Source organism: Oncorhynchus mykiss, chromosome 4, assembly GCF_013265735.2.
Source record: "Oncorhynchus mykiss isolate Arlee chromosome 4, USDA_OmykA_1.1, whole genome shotgun sequence".
NCBI classification, from domain to species: domain Eukaryota; kingdom Metazoa; phylum Chordata; class Actinopteri; order Salmoniformes; family Salmonidae; genus Oncorhynchus; species Oncorhynchus mykiss.
The window spans coordinates 25,106,047-25,127,368 of NC_048568.1; the positions used below are offsets into that span (position 1 = coordinate 25,106,047).

General features: G+C 40.8%; 1 protein-coding gene across 1 annotated transcript; it reads left to right on the top strand.

Moving 5' to 3' along the window:
• Nucleotides 1–141: 141 nt before the first annotated feature.
• On the top strand, nt 142–20,418 carry LOC110522385 (hydroperoxide isomerase ALOXE3). The gene is made up of 16 exons (XM_036975464.1): nt 142–150; nt 589–618; nt 1,246–1,353; nt 15,830–16,034; nt 16,140–16,221; nt 16,351–16,473; nt 16,790–16,893; nt 17,010–17,182; nt 17,658–17,801; nt 18,059–18,262; nt 18,423–18,509; nt 18,592–18,758; nt 18,921–19,042; nt 19,144–19,244; nt 19,429–19,599; nt 19,780–20,418. Exons 1-16 carry the CDS (start codon nt 142–144, stop codon nt 19,957–19,959), a joined length of 2,010 nt encoding a protein of 669 aa, XP_036831359.1. The 3' UTR covers nt 19,960–20,418.
• Nucleotides 20,419–21,322: the final 904 nt, after the last annotated feature.

Here is a 21,322-nt window from a genome sequence, read left to right on the forward strand (position 1 = left end):
TTCACTTTCTTGCATGGATTTAAACTCTCCAGCCAATGCTTACACCATTCATATAACCAGGAACCAATATCCAAAGTGGGTACTTAGAAAGACTAATTTCATATGATATGCCTACATTTAAAATGCATATGGGGGGATACTATGGGCAAGGCAAGATGTGATTGGGCCTACAATAACCCCAAAAGGTCGGGAACCGCTGGACTAGGCAAGTATTAGATGGTACATTATAGCAATTCCAACTATAATCATCCATTAGCCAAGATGCCCAATATATTCCTGTCCCATGCTTGTTGAAGCCAAAAGATGTCATCACCTGTCTGGAGCCATTTCAGACTACTCAAAGTCCATGCGAATCACAACTTCCTACCCATAACTGTCTTTTAGATTCCCTTTAAGAAAATAATTGAGTTTAAGCAAAGTAACTCCACTAGTCATATGTATCAGATCATTTAAATGTAATTAATATTATATCTTAATTTAGAATGAATCAAATTTAGTTGTTATTGTCTTGCTTTTCTTTACAGATGCCATCTTTTAGAAGAAAAAGAGCCACGCTGGTTTACAGAGACCTGACTAGAGGCGTGATAGCGAGTACACCCCTGCCATCAACTTGGATCGGTGAGAAAATTGCTCTGTTCAGTTCTGTTCAACTTAATTTAACCAGGATAGTCCACTCAGTAACAATTGTCACTACTCTCTAGTCTAGGGAGTACTGGGAGAACAGAGCTGTTTCCTTCTGCAGCAGAAGTTGTGCCCAGCTGCAGTGATGCACCTCCTCCATCAGAAAAAATAAATAAAAGGAAGGCAGTGATGTTGAGGGAGCTACTGTACATGCCTGCAGTGGAGCTGGAATGTCCTCCAACCAACTCCATCTGCATTGTGTGTGTAGTTTTGGAGGAGGCTGAGCTACTGTATGGCCCTTGGGGATTGTGGCTCAGATAAATATTTCTGTGGCACTGTGCTGTGAGAACACACAGCACTCTCAACATTGTACACTAGTTGGAGTTATGAATGGTAATGCGTGTCAACAAACCTGTCAACTTCTTGCTTCCCAGTCAAAAATGTTGATCATGTACATACAGTTCAGTTTCTATAAAAGTTAGGGAAATGTGATAAAATCTGTTGTGCCAGGCACACAGGGGTTTTCTAACAACTTCTGCAATGAAATATCCCCTTGATAGTGTAGTTTCAAATCTGCAACTACTGTAGTCTGTTCTACAACAACTTTGTGTCTGTCTGTCTTAGTCAGGGCTTTTCATCCCATGTGTCCCGGTGGGCCTACGATGGGAGTGGGGGAGACAAGATGACCATGACTGTCACAGCCAGTACAACCGTCTTCTGATTGTTGTTGACGTTAGAGGTAGGCCTTATATCAAAATTGTAAACTAAGACATCTGGCTCCTTTACCGTCTTGCAAACTGTATCAAAGCATCAAGTGTAGCAGCACCATGCTCAGAGACAGTTTCTCCCTCCAAGCCATAAGACTGTTGATGAAAACTGAACTGAATCTTTGCTGCTCTGGCACCTACTGCACTGTACTTAATATCCAGTAGTTATCTACTTCATGGAGCTGGTTGAGAGAATGCCAAGAGTGGGAAAAGCTGTCATCAAGGCAAAAAGTGGCTACTTGGAAGAATCTCAAATATAAAATATATTGAGATTTGTTTAACACTTTTTTGGTTACTACATGATTCCATATGTGTTATTTCATAGTTTTGATGTCTTCACTATTATTCTACAGTGTAGAAAATAGTTAAAAATAAAGAAAAACACTTCAATGAGTAGGTTTGTTCAAACTTTTGACTGGTACTGTATCTTAATTCAGTGTTATATATGGACCAGTATTCATATCACAGACTTCACGTGAGAAGTGGACCATAATCAGCTAAGAAATCACAAAGGCATAATACATGATTACACAAAAGGCAAGCCCCGTGGCAGATGATACTGACTTCACATTATTCACATCCAGTCATAGATGCAATAAGGCATGTTTCAGTATAAGCTTTGTGATCTTAGCCATTAACACACTAAAAACCTACTCCACTGATTATTGTTAGGACTCACTAGTGAGGTAGTTTCCATGATATGTTGGCTGAGGCGGTACACTATTGTTCTGTTACTGTGTTGTTATTGACATGGTGATTTTGCTTCTGTTGGTAAATAACCTTGTAACAATGGGCTGTAAAATCAGAACATTGAACAAACAGAAATTTGACCTGGTGACATGGTGCTGATATACAGTATATAGATTATAAGAACATTATAACAATATTACAAGGGCGTATGTATTCAAGTATGTTGTACTTGGAGTAGGGTGATGATCAACTTGTAAGTTGCACCAAAGAGCTAGAGAAGGAGCTTGAAAATTCAAATCAAATTGTATTGGTCACACACACATGGTTAGCAGATGTTAATGCGAGTGTAGCGAAAGGCTTGTGCTTCTAGTTCCGACCATGCAGTAATATCTAAGTGAGTACAATGCAGATGGCTATATTATGCCCCCCTGTCCCCAGCTCTACCCTCCCGTGTTTGGCAATGGATGGTAACTTTAACGGAATGTAGATATGAAGCCACATTTTTACTCCTCAAAGACATGAGAGATCCACCGCACCACCTTCACGACCTCCCTCCACTCAGAGAGCACTGACAGTTCACAGCTTCTCAGTTCCACCTGCTATAGGACAAAGCCATTCCAACTATTTCCTACATTCTGCTATCAGACTATACTGGTAGAGATACATTTAACTTCTACATGATTCTATGATATATTCAAATCAAATCAAATGTTATTGTTTGCATACACTTATTAAGCAGATCTTATTGTCTTAGGTGTAGTGAAATGTTTTTATTCCTAGCTCCAACAGTGCGGTAGTATCTAACCATTCACAACAATACACACAAATATCTAATTAAAATTATGGAATTAAGAAATATTAGGATGAGCAATGTCGGAGTGGCATTGACTAAAATACAGGAGAATTGAATACAGTATATACATATGAAATGAGTAAAACAGTATTAAAGTGACCAGTGTTCCATGTCTATGTACATAGGGTAGCAGGCTCTAAGGTGCAGGGTTGAGTAACCGTGTGGTAGACGTCTACCGACAGTGACTAAGTTCTGGGCAGGGTAATGGGTGGAGGCCGGCTACTAACAGTGACTAAGTTCTGGGCAGGGTAATGGGTGGAGGCCGGGTGCTAACAGTGACTAAGTTCAGGGCAGGGTAATGGGTGGAGGCCGGCTACTAACAGTGACTAAGTTCAGGGCAGGGTAATGGGTGGAGGCCGGCTACTAACAGTGACTAAGTTCAGGGCAGGGTACTGGGTGGAGGCCGGCTACTAACAGTGACTAAGTTCAGGGCAGGGTACTGGGTGGAGGCCGGCTACTAACAGTGACTAAGTTCAGGGCAGGGTAATGGGTGGAGGCCGGCTACTAACAGTGACTAAGTTCAGGGCAGGGTACTGGGTGGAGGCCGGCTACTAACAGTGACTAAGTTCAGGGCAGGGTAATGGGTGGAGGCCGGCTACTAACAGTGACTAAGTTCAGGGCAGGGTAATGGGTGGAGGCCGGCTACTAACAGTGACTAAGTTCAGGGCAGTGTACTGGGTGGAGGCCGGCTACTAACAGTGACTAAGTTCTGGGCAGGGTACTGGGTGGAGGCCGGCTAGTGATGGCTATTTAACAGTCTGATGGCCTTGAGATAGAAGCTGTTTTTCAGTCTCTTGGTCCCAGTTTTGATGCACCTGTACTGACCTCGCCTTCTGGATGTTAGCGGGGAGAACAGGCCGTGGCTCGGGTGGTTGATGTCCTTGATGATCTTTTTGGCCTTCATGTGACTTTGGGTGCTGTCGGTGTCCTGGAGGGCAGGCAGTGTGCCCACAGTGATGTGTTGGGTAGTTGTGGGCAGTGCAGTTGCCGTACCAGGCGCTGATAAAGCCCGACATGATGCTCTCAATGGTGCATCTGAAAAAGTTTGTGAGAGTCTTAGGGGCCAAGCCAAAATGTTTCAGCCTCCTGAGGTTGAAGAGGCACTGTTGCGCATTCTTCACCACATCAGCTGTGTGGGTGAACCATTTCAGATTTTCACTGAGGTGTATGCCTTGGAACTTGAAGCTTTTCACCTTCTCCACTGCGGTCTTGTCTGTGGATGGGAGCGTGCTCCCTCTGCTGTCTCCTGAAGTCCACAATTAGCTATTTTGTTTAGTTGACGTTGAGGGAAAGGTTATTTTCCTGGCACAGCTGTATAATGTCTGTTTTTTTCATGTTGCTGTTCTATATTGTTTTGCCTCTTGCAATTCAAGAGTCTATGCAATTCATAACGTGCCAAAAAATGTTCTACTTTTCTACTAATAAATTCAAACTTTGTGGGAGTTTTTGCCTATCATGCTGTACCAAAAGTAATTACCACCAACTCTGTTTGGCAATAAAGTCTTGCTGCGACCAGTGTAACAGACAAATCTAAAGATACTACACACAGACGAGATGGGAGACCACAACCAGTCTGTCACATCATTCCTTTTTATCTTTCATGTGAGCAGTGGCAGTCTGTCTGAATTTATAAAGTTCAATCTGGGTCGGTCAACGACCAATGCGGGAGACTGCTCTCTACACAAATACAAAACTGAAAGTGTAGAAGTGCAAATGAGCCATTGTGGGGCAGTGTGTCCACAAAAGCCTGGGACTTGGTTGGAGGCCGTACAGGGTTGTATTCACAAAGCACTAAACAGAATGAAAACGGACTGAAACTGCAAGGGACTACCTGAACTTGTCCTATATGTTTTTAGTTTTCCATTGCAAAAGGGAGTTTTGCTACGGTCCACACCAATAAATACAACCGAGTACTTACATAATACATTTTTTATTTTACCTTTATTTAACTAGGCAAGTCAGTTCAGAACAAATTCTTATTTTCAATGACGCCTAGGAACAGTGGGTTAACTGCCTTGTTCAGGGGCAGAACGACAGATTTTTACCTTGTCAGCTCAGCTCTGGGATTCGATCTTGCGGTTACAAATCCAACGCTCTAACCACTAGGTTACCTGCCACCCCATAAATTACAATAGAGCTACCTAACCCTCTTTATGGAGATCTACCATCCTGTGGGTATTCAATCCAACCCTAACCTAATGTAACAGGTTAGCTTCCGTCCCTCTCCTCGCCCCTACCTGGGCTTGAACCAGGGACCCTCTGCACACATCAACAACTGACACCCACAAAGCATCGTTACCCATCACGCCACAAAAGCCGCTAACTAGCTAGCCATTTCACATCGGTTACACTAACATACCTGATTCAACTAGTTGAGGGTCATGTTCCAGGCCCTGACCACATTGCAGATAATGCATTGCATCAACCAATAGTTACATGGTACGTTATTTGCATGCCATGTCATCAACTGCGCAGTAGCATTAGACTGCTATACGCTATATCATATGGGTGGCATTCCTGCCGGACTACATTCCAGACACCTGCCAGATCTCGCAAAGCTTGGATAGGTGTTTATTTTTTATTTGACCTTTATTTAACTAGACAAGTCAGTTAAGAACAAATTCTAATTTACAATGACGGCCTACCAAAGGGCAAAAGGCCTCCTGCGGAGACGGGTGCTGGGATTAAAAAGAAAAATACAGGACAAAACACACATCACATAACACATCACATAACATATCAGCTAACCACATCACATGATATAGTGATGTAATGCCTGATAGTCAATGACGTGGCGCACAACAATTGGTTGATGCAATGCAATGTCTTCCATGTAATCAGGCAGGAACAGTGATGCCAACTTAGCAATTTTGTTGCTAGATTTAGCAACTTTTCAGACTACCCTGGCAACTTTCTTTTCAAACAGCACCTAGCAACAAATTTAGCTACTTTTAAAAATGTATTTGGAATTTTTAGCAACTTTTGAAAAGTGACTCAAACGCTAAAATGCACGCATTTTCCCTCTAAATGACACAAAAATATTTTTTCTGTCACGCATTCAGTAACAACGCACGTGCCTGGCTGCAAAAGTGCATTGTGAGTAACATCAGCAGCAGGCGCTCAGCTCGTACACAGGCAGCAGCAGGCCAGCAGCAAATTGCATATCATTGTTGGCTGACTGCAGCAGCAGTAATACGGATTCGACGAGCCAAACCCAATTAATATAGTTGGTCACGAATGTTTGATCTTGAACAGAACTTACAACATAAATCAACATGAGTCAATCAAAATTGCACAGCCAGAAGTAAAGAAAAGAGTGGGAGTCTGTACCTGGACAAATGTAAAATCTTATTTTTTGCCGAGATGGCCAGTCACTTTCAGTAACATTATTGTATATTCTACGTAATGACGTCATTTAGCAACTTTTAGCAACAAATCAACCTGCCTCTAGCAACTTCCCCTGAAAATGAGTTGGCAACACTGGGCAGGAACACCACCGGTATGTGGTTAGTTGATATGTTCAACACTAGCCTTGCGTGGCCATCCTTCCAAATCTTGTCTCATTGAATTGTGTTGGAAGTCTGGAGAAATCCAGTATACGATTCTGGGTTTGAATGAGAGTGTAGGTTTCTGTTTAAACCTTTATCTAGCGCACCTAACTAACTGGTTGATAAACTGAATCACGTTAGTTGTTACTGGAGTTGGAGCAAAAACCTGCAGGATGGTAGTTCTCCAGGAACAGAGTTGGTCAGCCCTGCAATAGTGATTTGGGATTTGTAAAAAATAAATGAAAGTAGAGGCCAATAAATAATTAAATAGTTAAAGAATAACAGTCATTTGGATGGGAACTATTTCACACTGGGAATATTTGTACATGATACAACAGGCACACCTGGGTGTGTTAAGAACTGCAACACTGCTGTGTTTTTCCACTCGTAACAGTTTCCTGTGTGTATCAAGAATGGTCCACCACCAAAAGGACACCCAGCCAACTTGACACAACTGTAGGAAACAGTGGAGTCAACATGGGCCAGCATCCCTGTGTAACGCTTGACACCTTGCAGAGTTCATGCCCTGACGAATTGATTCTGTTCTGATAGCAAAAGGGGGTGCAACTCAAAATTAGGATGGTGTTCCTAATGGTTTGTACACTCAGTGTATATATATATATATATATATATATACATATACATATATACACATATATATATATATATACAGTGCCTTGCGAAAGTATTCGGCCCCCTTGAACTTTGCGACCTTTTGCCACATTTCAGGCTTCAAACATAAAGATATAAAACTGTATTTTTTTGTGAAGAATCAACAACAAGTGGGACACAATCATGAAGTGGAACGACATTTATTGGATATTTCAAACTTGTTTAACAAATCAAAAACTGAAAAATTGGGCATGCAAAATTATTCAGCCCCTTTACTTTCAGTGCAGCAAACTCTCTCCAGAAGTTCAGTGAGGATCTCTGAATGATCCAATGTTGACCTAAATGACTAATGATGATAAATACAATCCACCTGTGTGTAATCAAGTCTCCGTATAAATGCACCTGCACTGTGATAGTCTCAGAGGTCCGTTAAAAGCGCAGAGAGCATCATGAAGAACAAGGAACACACCAGGCAGGTCCGAGATACTGTTGTGAAGAAGTTTAAAGCCGGATTTGGATACAAAAAGATTTCCCAAGCTTTAAACATCCCAAGGAGCACTGTGCAAGCGATAATATTGAAATGGAAGGAGTATCAGACCACTGCAAATCTACCAAGACCTGGCCGTCCCTCTAAACTTTCAGCTCATACAAGGAGAAGACTGATCAGAGATGCAGCCAAGAGGCCCATGATCACTCTGGATGTACTGGACTCTGTCCATAGGACAACAATCAGTCGTATATTGCACAAATCTGGCCTTTATGAAAGAGTGGCAAGAAGAAAGCCATTTCTTAAAGATATCCATAAAAAGTGTTGTTTAATGTTTGCCACAAGCCACCTGGGAGACACACCAAACATGTGGAAGAAGGTGCTCTGGTCAGATTAAACCAAAATTGAACTTTTTGGCAACAATGCAAAACATTATGTTTGGCGTAAAAGCAACACAGCTGAACACACCATCCCCACTGTCAAACATGGTGGTGGCAGCATCATGGTTTGGGCCTGCTTTTCTTCAGCAGGGACAGGGAAGATGGTTAAAATTGATGGGAAGATGGATGGAGCCAAATACAGGACCATTCTGGAAGAAAACCTGATGGAGTCTGCAAAAGACCTGAGACTGGGACGGAGATTTGTCTTCCAACAAGACAATGATCCAAAACATAAAGCAAAATCTACAATGGAATGGTTCAAAAATAAACATATCCAGGTGTTAGAATGGCCAAGTCAAAGTCCAGACCTGAATCCAATCGAGAATCTGTGGAAAGAACTGAAAACTGCTGTTCACAAATGCTCTCCATCCAACCTCACTGAGCTCGAGCTGTTTTGCAAGGAGGAATGGGAAAACATTTCAGTCTCTCGATGTGCAAAACTGATAGAGACATACCCCAAGCGACTTACAGCTGTAATCGCAGCAAAAGGTGGCGCTACAAAGTATTAACTTAAGGGGGCTGAATAATTTTGCACGCCCAATTTGTCAGTTTTTGGTTTGTTAAAAAAGTTTGAAATATCCAATAAATGTCGTTCCACTTCATGATTGTGTCCCACTTGTTGTTGATTCTTCACAAAAAAATACAGTTTTATATCTTTATGTTTGAAGCCTGAAATGTGGCAAAAGGTCGCAAAGTTCAAGGGGGCCGAATACTTTCGCAAGGCACTGTATATAAAATCATTAGCCTATTTAGCTTCCATTTTCAATAGGCTACAGTCCTTAAAGGTATAGTTCACCCAAATTACAAAAACAACACTTTGGTGTCCTTATCCTGTGAGCAGTTATGACAGTAATCCATGCTTTGTTTTAGTTTCCTTGAAACTGTTTGTGGCACAAATTTCATTCAAGTCATGGGACCAATGTTAGAATTTTTTACTTATCATGTCTACATTATCCGAAAGTATCTCAAATGAATTGTGAAGCTCAACAAAGTCACTGTTTTGAACATGATGTGTGAAAAATGCTCATTTCGGTCCCATGACTTGAATGGGATTTGTGCCATTAGCATGTGGAAACACGTACTGCCAAGGACACTAAACTAGAGCATGGATTGCTGTCATAACTTGTCCATAGACTGCTACCAGGGCAAGGAAACCTATCCCTAAGGACTGTAGCCTACTCTAGTGTGCTTGTCCTCTTGCTCAGTTGTGCTCTGTGGCCTCCCACTCCTCTTTCTATTCTGGTTACCCCAGTTTGCACTTTAGTTTCTTGCCAATTTCTCGCATGGAATAGCCTTCATTTCTCAGAACAAGAATAGACTGACGAGTTTCAGAAGAAAGGTATTTGTTTCTGGACATTTTGAGCCTGTAATCGAACCCACAAATGCTGATGCTCCAAATACTTAACTAGTCTAAAGAAGGCCAGTTTTATTGCTTATTTAATCACGACAACAGTTTTCAGACTAGGGAAAAGGGTTTTCTAATGATCAATTAGCCTTTTAAAATTATAAACCTGGATTAGCTAACACAACATGCCTTTGGAACATGGGAGTGAAGGTTGCTGATAATGGCCTCTGTACGCCTATGTAGATATTCCATAAAAAATCTGCCGTTTCCAGCTACAATAGTAATTTACAACATTAAGAATGTCTACACTGTATTTCTGATCAATTTTATGTTATTTTAATGGTCTTTTTTTTGTTGCATTTCTTTCAAAACAAGGACATTTCTAAGTGACCCCAAACTTTTGAACGGTAGTGTAATTGTTTCATGATGCTTGCACAAGCCCCTGTTCAGGATTTACCCACCAGCATTAAGTGACAACAGCAGGCAAGTAAAGGAAACTGAACACCGTTATTTACAGCATTCTCTAACACAACTCACTTGCCCAGACAAGACGAAGTTGTTTCTGCAAGACCTAAAACCCTTGGAAATACTGGAATAGGGGAAGGACACATCCCCGAAGGGATTTGGCTGTACCCATCATTACATGCTGTATTGGTGATGAGCTCAATACACATTGTTTTTCTGTTCTGGTCTTGGTGATATGCTACATTCTGGATTTAAAAATAGTTGGATTGTTAATTGTTTGTACATTATCAACATTTGCACACAAAATCCGCTGGTTCTAACCAAGGACCCTGTTAGACCAATGCGGTCCGCTGGTTCTAACTGAGGAACCTGTTTGACCAAGGCAATCCGCTGGTTCTAACTGAGGAACCTGTTTGACCAAGGCAATCGGCTGGTTCTAACCGAGGAACCTGTTAGACCAAGGTGAGGGGGCAGCCCTTAAAATACAGTACAGGTCACCGGTGAGACAAAGTCCATACAGAAAGAGAGAGAGAGACTCCATCATCTCCATTCGTTGATAAGGTATGCTGACTTTAAGATATTGCATATTGCTAAAAGCTTGTATCTAGAACCATACCATAGGCCAGTGGTTCTCAAACCTCTACTGAGGACCCACAGCCATCCCATGTATTTTATCTACTCCAGAGCTAACACATGTAATTAAAATTGTCAACTTATTATCAAGTCCTTGACTAAGTGAATCAGGTGAGCTAGTTCAGGGCTACAATAAAATTGTGAAACGTCTGGGGGTTCAGAGGACGTCTTCATTTAGATATTATATAGAAAACAATGCTTGTGGTATCCTCTATAACAAAAATCCCAAATTCCAGGATCTCCAAAAATATTGTAACTATTATATGGTTTGGAAAAAAGTGTTGATGCTTTGAACGATAGAACCCCTTTGTCTGTGCTAAGTATTTGTTGTCCTTTTCCAGTTTTCCCGTTGGCTCACCATGGTTGAATACAAAGTAAAGGTGACTACAGGGGAAGTTCTATTCTCTGGCTCATCTGACTACATTTATGTCACACTCATTGGAACAGAGGGGGAAAGTGAGCGCACTAACCTTGACAACTATGGCCTAGATTTCATGACTGGGATGGTAAGTTACCAGTGAGCAATGAGGGGAAATGCTTAATGCTGCAATATGTAACTTTTTGGCCAACCTGACCAAATGCACATAGAAACGTGAGTTATAAATCTGTCATTCTCATTGAAAGCAAGTCTAAGAAGCGGTAGATGTGTTCCATATGTTCTATTTCTATGCTTCCCGTTCTTAAGTTTAGTTTTTACTTTGTGTTGTACACCAGCTTCAAAAGGCTGAAAATACTGTATTTATGCTTATTGAAAATATATTTCACCACGGTTTAGACAGCACAATGATTCTCTACATTATCTATGTTTATTTTTTCACATAAACTTAAATTAGGTGAATTATTAGAATTTTAGCAACCAGGAAATGGATAGCAATTTATTCGTAGTGCTCCTTTAATATAGTTAATGAATAAATATTTTATAATAAAGTATCAATTCATTGATTACTAATAATGTATCCCCTCAAAACAAAATTGTCAACTTATTATTAATATATATATATATATGTATTACAGTACCAGTCAAAAGTTTGGACATACCTTTAATGCCAAGAGTGTGCAAAGTTGTCATCAAAGCAAAAGGTGGCTACTTTGAAGAATCTCAAATATAAAATATATTTTGATTACTTTAACACTTTTTTGGTAACTACATGATTCCATATGTGTTATTTCATAGTTTTGTTGTCTTCAGTATTATTCTACAATGTAGAAAATAGTAAAAATAAAGAAAAACCTTTGAATGAGTCGGTGTGTCCAAAGTCAGACCTCATCACGTTTTCCACATTTTATTACGTTACAGCCTTATTTGAAAATATATATTTTTAAAATATTCTCATCAATCTACACACAACACCCCATAATGATTAAGTGAAAACAGTTTTATAGACATTTTTGCAAATACCTTATTTACATAATTATTCAGACACTTTACTTAATACTTTGTTGAAGCACCTTTGTCAGCGATTACAGCCGTATTGGGTATGATGCTACAAGCTTGGCACGCCTGTATTTGGGGAGTTTCTCCCCTTCTTCTCTGCAAATCCTCTCAAGCTGGGGCAGCTGGGTTAGAGCGTTGGACTAGAAACTGAAAGGTTGCAAGATCGAATCCCCAAGCTGACAAGCTAAAAATCTGTCGTTCTGCCCCTGAACAAGGCAGTTCCTAGGCCATCATTGAAAATAAGAATTAGTTCTTAACTGACTTGCCTAGTTAAATAAAAATACATTAAAGTAGTCTCAGGTTGGATGGGGAGCGTCGCTGCACAGCTATTTTAAGGTCTCTCCAGAGATGTTAGATCGGGTTCAAGTCCGGGCTCAGGACATTCAGAGACTTGTCCCGAAGCCACTCATGCATTGTCTTGAGTGTGTCCTTAGGGTCCTTGTCCTGTTGGAAGGTGAACCATCTCCCCAGTCTAAGGTCCTGAGCGCTCTGGAGTAGAGGTCGACCGATTAATTAGGGCCGATTTCAAGTTTTCATAACAATCTCTAATCGGCATTTTTGGACGCAGATTATTGCACTCCACGAGGAGACCACCTGTTACGGGAGTGCAGCAAGGAGCCAAGGAAAGTTGCTAGCTAGCATTAAACTTATCTTATAAAAACAATCAATCTTAACATAATCACTAGTTAACTACACATGGTTGATGGTATTACTAGATTAACTAGCTTGTCCTGCGTTGCAAATAATCAGTGCTTTGCAGGCGGAGGCAGTGCAATTGCCGTACCAGGCAGTGATGCAACCAGTCGGGAGGATGCTCTCGATGTTGCAGCTGTAGAACCTTTTGAGGATCTCAGGACCCATGCCAAATCTTTTTTGTTTCCTGAGGGGGAATAGGCTTTGTTGTGCCCTCTCCACAACTGTCTTGGTGTGTTTGGACCATTCTAGTTTGTTGGTGATGTGGACACCAAGGAACTTGAAGCTCTCAACCTGCTCCACTACAGCCCTGTCGATGAGAATGGGGGCGTGCTCGGTCCTCCTTTTCCTGTAGTCCACACTCATCTCCTTAGTCTTGGTTATGTTGAGGGATAGGTTGTTATTCTGCCACCACCCGGCCAGGTCTCTGACCTCCTCCCCATAGGCTGTCTCATCGTTGTCGGTGATCAGGCCTACCTATCAACTCCCGAGATTAGGCTGGCAATACTATAGTGCCTATAAGAACATCCAATAGTCAAAGGTATATGAAATACAAATGGAAATAGTCCTATAATTCCTATAATAACTACAACCTAAAACTTCTTAACTGGGAATATTGAAGACTCATATGTTCTCATGTTCTGAGCAAGGAACTTAAACGTTAGCTTTCTTCTCCGACACTGTGGTTTTGCATTATTTAAACCAAATTGAACATGTTTCAATATTTATTTGAGACTAAATAGATTTTTATTTCTGTATTATATTAAGTTAAAATAAAAGTGTTCATTCGGTATTGTTGTATTGGGCGGCCAGCTCTAGGAAGAGTCTTGATGGTTCCAAACTTCATCTATTTAAGAATCATGGAGGCCACTGTGTTCTTGGGGACCTTTAATGCTGCAGACATTTTTTGGTACCCTTCCCCAGATCTGTGTCTAGACACAATCCTGTCTCGGAGCTCTACTAATAATTCCTTCGACCTCATGGCTTGGTTTTTGCTCTGACATTCACTGTCAAATCTGGGACCTTACTGTATATAGACAAGTGTGTGCTTTTCCAAATCATGTCCAATCAATTTACCACAGGTGGAGTCCAATCAAGTTGTAAAAACATTGCAAGGATGATCAATGGAAACAGGATGTTCCTGAGCTCAATTTCGAGACTCATAGCAAAGGGTCTGAATACTTACACTACCGTTCAAAAGTTTGGGGTCACTTACAAATGTCCTTGTTTTTGAAAGAAAATAATAATAATTGCCCATTAAAATAACTTCAAATTGATCAGAAATACTGTGAAGATATTGTTAATGTTGTAAATGATTATTGTAGCTGGAAACAGCTGATTTTTGATGGAATATCTACATAGGTGTACAGAGGCCCATTATCAGCAACCATCACTCCTGTGTTCCAATGGCACGTTCTGTTAGCTAATCCAAGTTTATCATTTTAAAAGGCTAATTGATCATTAGAAAACTATTTTGCAATTATGTTAGCACAGCTGAAAACTGTTGTGCTGATTAAATGAACAATAAAAGGGTAGTGTATGTGAATACGTTTTTTCTGCAAACATTTCTTAAAACCTGTTTTCGCTTTGTCATTATGGGGTATTGTGTGTAGATTGATGAGCAAGATGTAGTATTTAATCCATTTTAGAATAAGGCTGTAACGCAACAAAATGTGGAAAAGGTCAAGGGGTGTGAATACTTTCTGAATGCACTGTAAATATATTTACATATTTTGTGTTTTTAATCGATAGATACAGTGGATAAATGATTGAGATGAGGAGAGAATGGAACATAGAATGGAACATAGAATCAAAATCAAATCAAATGTATTTATATAGCCCTTCTTACATCAGCTGATATCTCAAAGTGCTGTACAGAAACCCAGCCTAAAACCCCAAACACAATCAATGCAGGTGTAGAAGCACGGTGGCTAGGAAAAACTCCCTAGAAAGGCCAAAACCTAAGAAGAAACCTAGAGAGGAACCAGGCTATGAGGGGTGGCCAGTCCTCTTCTGGCTGTGCCGGGTGGAGATTATAACAGAACATGGCCAAGATGTTCAAATGTTCATAAATGACCAGCATGGTCAAATAATAATAGTCACAGCAGTTGTCGAGGGTGCAACAAGTCAGCACCTCAGGAGTAAATGTCAGTTGGCTTTTCATAGCCGATCATTGAGAGTATCTCTACCGCTCCTGCTGTCTCTAGAGAGTTGAAAACAGCAGGTCTGGGACAGGTAGCACGTCCGGTGAACAGGTCAGTGTTCCATAGCCGCAGGCAGAACAGTTGAAACTGGAGCAGCAGCATGGCCAGGTGGACTGGGGACAGCAAGGAGTCATCATGCCAGGTAGTCCTGAGGCATGGTCCTAGGGCTCAGGTCCTCCGAGAGAGAGAAAGAAAGAGAGAATTAGAGAGAGCATACTTAAATTCACACAGACACCGGATAGGACAGGAGAAGTACTCCAGATATAACAGACTGAAACATAGAATGGAACATATAATGGAAAAAATGAAACATATAATGGAAAGAATGGAACATATAATGGAAATAATGGAACATAGAATGGAAAGAATGGAACATAGAATGGAACATATAATGGAAAGAATGGAACATATAATGGAAAGAATGGAACATAGAATGGAAAGAATGGAACATAGAATGGAACATATAATGGAAAGAATGGAACATATAATGGAAAGAATGGAACATATAATGGAAAGAATGGAACATAGAATGGAAAGAAGGAAACATAGAATGGAAAGAATGGAACATAGAATGGAAAGAATGGAACATATAATGGAAAGAATGGAACATAGAATGGAAAGAATGGAACATAGAATGGAAAGCTGTGCAGTCTGTGTTTCAACCCATGCCTCCAGGAGCAATGTGTTGTTTTGGGGCGGCAGCGCTACTGTCAGCACATTCTAGGGATATTTACACGTGAATAGATATTTTGAAGTGATCTTATCTTGAGGTGCTATGGCTTATCTTTGAGGACCAGCAGAACCAGTTTACACTGCTCACTGGTTTCCCTTTTAAGAACATTCGTTGGTCCAGATTGTTAAAAAAAACACTTAAAATCCTTTCTGTCAACTTACCTGTATATGTCCTTATCTGTACATTACCCCCCTAAACATTCCATTTAATGTTTAGGGGATAATCATAATGAATGTGATCCTGCTCTTCAGCCCAAGCATGTAGCTAGCTATTCAACACCCTGTACTTCTCCATTCTCTACAGACAGGGACCTACACTGTGACCAACCCCTCGTCTCTGGGGCGCCTCCTCCTGGTTAAGCTGGAGAAAGAGCAGTACCTGTTCCTGCCAGAAAATGAGTGGTTCTGCTCCAAGGTTGTCGTGACGACACCTGAGGATGACGTAATCCTCTTCCCTTGTTACAGATGGTTGTCCAGGGGGGAAATTGTGGAGCTGAGAGGAGGAAAAGGTGTGTCCTGATTCAACATTTGTTCTGAGGATACTCTAATGCTATTTATAATCCTGCTCCTACAATAAGTGTGTAATACATCTTGTCCTCCTGTCCACTTCACAGCCAGGAAGGTTTTTGAGGATGAGCTCCCTCTACTGGTGCACCATCGTAAAAAGGAGCTGGAGCTTCACAAGAAACTGTTCCAGTGAGTGTTTTTACCAGTTGTTTTTGTAGGACTGTCTGCAGCTCAACACACAGCAGACAACAGTCAGTCAACTTGTCTGTACAACACTTTTAGATTGATTGTGTGTGTGTCTTCTCTTCTCACCATTAGGTGGATTGTGTATGCCGAGGGAGTCCCCCACATCAATAACGCCACTGAAGTCTCAGCCCTCCCTTCTGAAGTTAAATTTTCTTTCTCCAAAATGTCAGAGTTTATCTACACCAAAGCTGCAGCGTAAGTTCAAAGCAGACGGCACACCTAAAGCAGTTTAAATTCCCACAACAGTACCAGTGTAACATACTGTATGTTCGACAGAGGAGGCTGGTGAGGGGAGGACAGTTCATAATAATGGCTGAAATGTAGTGAATGGAATGTATCAAACACATGGAAACCAGGTGTTTGATTCATTCTATTCCAGCCATTACTATGAGCCCATCCTTTGATTTTAAGTGCCACCGCTGATGCTCATCCAGATGCACAGAACCTTTCCTATGACTGTGAGGGAATAAGCATGGCCTATAACCTGTCTCTTCCCATCTTCCCCTACCAGTATAGCTGAGCTCAAACTGAAATGCCTGGTGAACTCCACCGAGCAGTGGAAAGACCTGGAGATGATGAAAACTGTTTTCTGGAAAAATAGAACACCCATTTCAGGTAAGAGACCTGATCCATTGAATTGGATATCAACTATAAGGGTCATTTTGAGATATCAGTAAAAAGTAACTCCTACAAAAAATAGGGATTTATTTTTTAAAATCCCTTCCTTCTAGAGTATGTCTCTGAGCACTGGAAGGAGGATGACTTTTTCGGGTCCCAGTTTCTGAATGGAACCAACCCCAATGTGATCCAACGCTGCACAACGCTTCCCCCCAACTTCCCTGTCACAGACGAGATGGTACAGCCCTTCCTGGAGGACGGGAGTTCCCTGGCGACGGAGATGCAGGTATGAATTATGAATTAGATTGTAAGTTATCTTGCAACTCTGAAGTGGGATGTGATGTTCCCTAAGGTTCAGGGCTTGGATCCCTTCTGTTCACTTTATACATGCTCTCCTTTTGTAACATCATCCGTGAACATCCATCCTTTTTTTTCTTTGTCCTGTAATAGCATGAGCTACTGCTTAACCACCCACAGGGAACAGACGTCAGTTCAACTTCTACTTTTGATTTACATTTGGTTGAGTTATCAACTAACGTGAAATCAACAAACAATTTCACCATGTCATTAGATTTAAGTTGCAAGTTGGGTGAAAAAATACAAAAATACCCTATGTTGATGGCTTTTCGCGTTGGTTCAATGTCATCCCACTGAATATTTTTTGTTGAAACAACATTTATTCAACCAGTTTTTGGCCAGTGGGTACTTTAAATTCCCTGTTCCCATAAAGTCTTCACCTCTGTTTCCTATCCTCCCTACAGGAAGGAAACATATTCATTTGCGACTACAAGAGGCTTGAGGGTGTGCCAACCCGGGTGGTCAATGGTAAACCACTGCCCCTCACGGCTGCCCTCTGCCTGTTCTACAAGAACCCAGAGGACAAACTGCTGCCTATCGCCATCCAGGTACAGTACACATACCTGGAAACAGGGGCAGATGTTACAATGTTGCAAATGCTTAGTAAATATGTTCCTCAGAAGTGATGATTACTTCTGACCTCTGGGTTTCTCTTTTCTGGTCCTGTATGGCTCAGTTGGTAGAGCATGGCGCTTGCACCGCAAGCGTTGTGGGTTCAATTCCCAGGACCACCCATATGTGAAATGTATGCACACATGACTAATGTATGACATGACTCTGCTAAACGTCATATATTATCTCACAGCTGGAGCAGCAGCCCTCTAAGCAGAACCCTATATTTCTGCCTAGCGACTCGGAGCACGACTGGCTGCTAGCCAAGATCTTTGTGAGGAACGCAGATTTCTCCGAGTTCCAGATCAGCTACCATCTACTGGGCACTCATTTACTGGCAGAGGCCTTCACTATGGCAACCTTCCGGAGCCTTCCTATCATGCACCCTCTCCACAAGGTATGACAACCTGACACAGACTGGGGTCCCACCAAACAATGAAGAGCAAGAAAATGCATGTTATAGTCCCTGAGCTGTAAATTCAGTCATAAAACAATGTTCACCTTCTCTTTGCTAATTTTTCTTTTGTTCTTTCGATTTCCCCTCTGTTTCTGCATAGTTGCTGATACCCCACTTCCGTTACACCCTGCAGATCAACCTTCTTGCGCGAAAAAGACTGATTAGTCCTGATGGACCCTTAGCAAATGTACGTACCTTAAATGCATTGATTCGTCCGATACATTTCCATGTTTACCACTTGTATTGACGTAAACTTTTCTTTTCTTTAGGGTGCTATGGGACTGGAGGGGTTGAAGGAACTCTTGAAAAGGGCACAATCAGAAATCACCTACAGCTCCCTCTGTCTGCCGGAGAACATTGTTGCACGAGGACTGGAGTCCATCCCCAACTTCTACTACAGGGAGGATGGCCTGAAGCTGTGGAACATCATCAACAGGTGGAGCTATTTATTTGAATAACCCCTCATGGCAAAGTTTGAATAACACTTCCCTATTATTCAAAAATAACACAACAGTATGGGCTGAAGCTTGATATCAATACTGTTAGTAGCTAGCTTGGTTTACTGAACATGCCATTAAAAATGTGTTGTGATGTGAAGCTTCGTCAAGGGGATGGTGGAGCACTTCTACTCCTCTGACAGTGAAGTGTCCAGGGACTCTGAGCTTCAGGACTGGATCCACGAGATCTTCATCCATGGGTTCCTTGGAAACGGAAAGTCAGGTACGTTACTTATGAAGTATCAGTCAATAAAACCAAGAAAGCTACACTGTTGTGACGTGTTGTACTACCTATCCTTCTCATCCACTGATGTTGCCTCTTAGGAATCCCTAAGCGATTTGACAAAGTGGAGGAAGTTGTCAAATTCATTACCATGATTATCTTCACTGTGTCAGCTCAACATTGCGCCCTCAATATGGGGCAGGTAAGTTAAGGAAGAGAGCAATTAAATTAGCCAGCTACACACTATAGAATTTCATCAAAATTTGAATTTAGGCTATAATCACATAGTTCATGTTTTGTTTTAATATAGCTATGTTACTTAAACTCAAATTTACTTATTTTGCCTTCTGACCATTGGTTTATACAAGGATGTCTCTCTTTCCTAGTTTGACTATGGTGGTTGGGTACCCAACAACCCCCTGTTACTGCGCAAAGCTCCTCCCACCACGAAGGGGAGCTCAAGCATGAACACCATTTTGGAAGTACTGCCAAACATCAGCACTACTGTCAATAACATGGCTTCCACATGGCTGCTCAGCAAGAGATACTCAGACACGGTGAGTCCCCTAATTGTTTCACCTTGTAAGTCAAGATCCGCTATGTTTTTAGAGTCATGTCTGTAATATGGTGCAGTCACTGTTGCTTTTGACAAACCCATTCATAAATACGAGTCTGATTTGTTCACTTCTAATCTAAAATATACATCACTTAAATCATGTTTGTGCTGTCTTCCTTAGATTCCCCTTGGTACATACCCAGACCAACACTTTGATGAGGCTGTCCCCATGCAGATGATTAAGCAGTTCCAAGCAGAGTTGTCCTACCTCAGTCGATCAATCATTAAGAGGAATGCCATACTTACACTACCCTATAACTACCTGAACCCTGCCGAGATGGAGAATAGTGTATCAATTTGATTGAGCTTATGCCAATTCAAATGATTACAGTTTACTTACAGATGCAGTCTGGGATCTTAAGCTTAACAAATGAATAACATATTGTACTGTTGGGTTCTGAGAAAATGAAATATACTTATTCATGTCACTGAGGGAGAGAGGGTAATGTATAACGTAAACATTATATAAGGTATCCTGTTGAAATATTGAGTGCAGGGAAGTGATCACGTGGCAGGCATTGATAAGGGGAGAGAGCCATGGATTAGTGATGAAGTGGGGTCTAGGTCAGGTCACTTTAAGGGAGAAATACAAGTTTAGCACTTAGTGTCCGACCTAGCAATAAAGATGCAATGGTTGTACAGATGTGTAGGAGGAGACTCGGCCTAGGAGGAAGGGTTAAATATCAGTGCTTGTGTGAACATGTTTTTGTCTAATGCAGCTGTATTGATCTTCTGGGAAGAATAAACTTGGTTAAGCTTTCATAATGTCCATTGAGTTTTTACTCTGAGAATTAGAATGTAACAGTACAAATTATATTGAAGAAGAAGGCACTGGTTGCTATACACATTAAATGTTTGGGAGTGTGCGACTTTCTTTCTTCTTACGAATTGGATTCGTAACATATCATACTAAATGTACAAAACATAACATATCATACTAAATGTACAAAACATAACATATCATACTAAATGTACAAAACATAACATATCATACTACATGTACAAAACATAACATATCATACTAAATGTACAAAACATAACATATCATACTACATGTACAAAACATAACATATCATACTACATGTACAAAACGTAACATATCATACTAAATGTACAAAACATAACATATCATACTACATGTACAAAACATAACATATCATACTAAATGTACAAAACATAACATATCATACTACATGTACAAAACATAACATATCATACTAAATGTACAAAACATAACATATCATACTACATGTACAAAACATAACATATCATACTACATGTACAAAACATAACATATCATACTACATGTACAAAACATAACATATCATACTAAATGTACAAAACATAACATATCATACTACATGTACAAAACATAACATATCATACTACATGTACAAAACATAACATATCATACTACATGGATGGCGTAGTAAACAATTTGATGACGGAGTACACGAAAAAGGGGACCTGTTTTGTCTTGTGAGCACCTCTTTCAAAACTCCTGGCTGAAATTATACAAAGGCTCTGGAGCAGCTGAAGTCCTGAAGTCACTGAGTACCACAGAGTCCTGGATTAAAGTCGCAAGAAAGGGCCACCAACTTTAGAAAATGGAACTTTGCAATTGTCTTTATAAAGAATGCATTAATAAAGTGGATTACAAATGC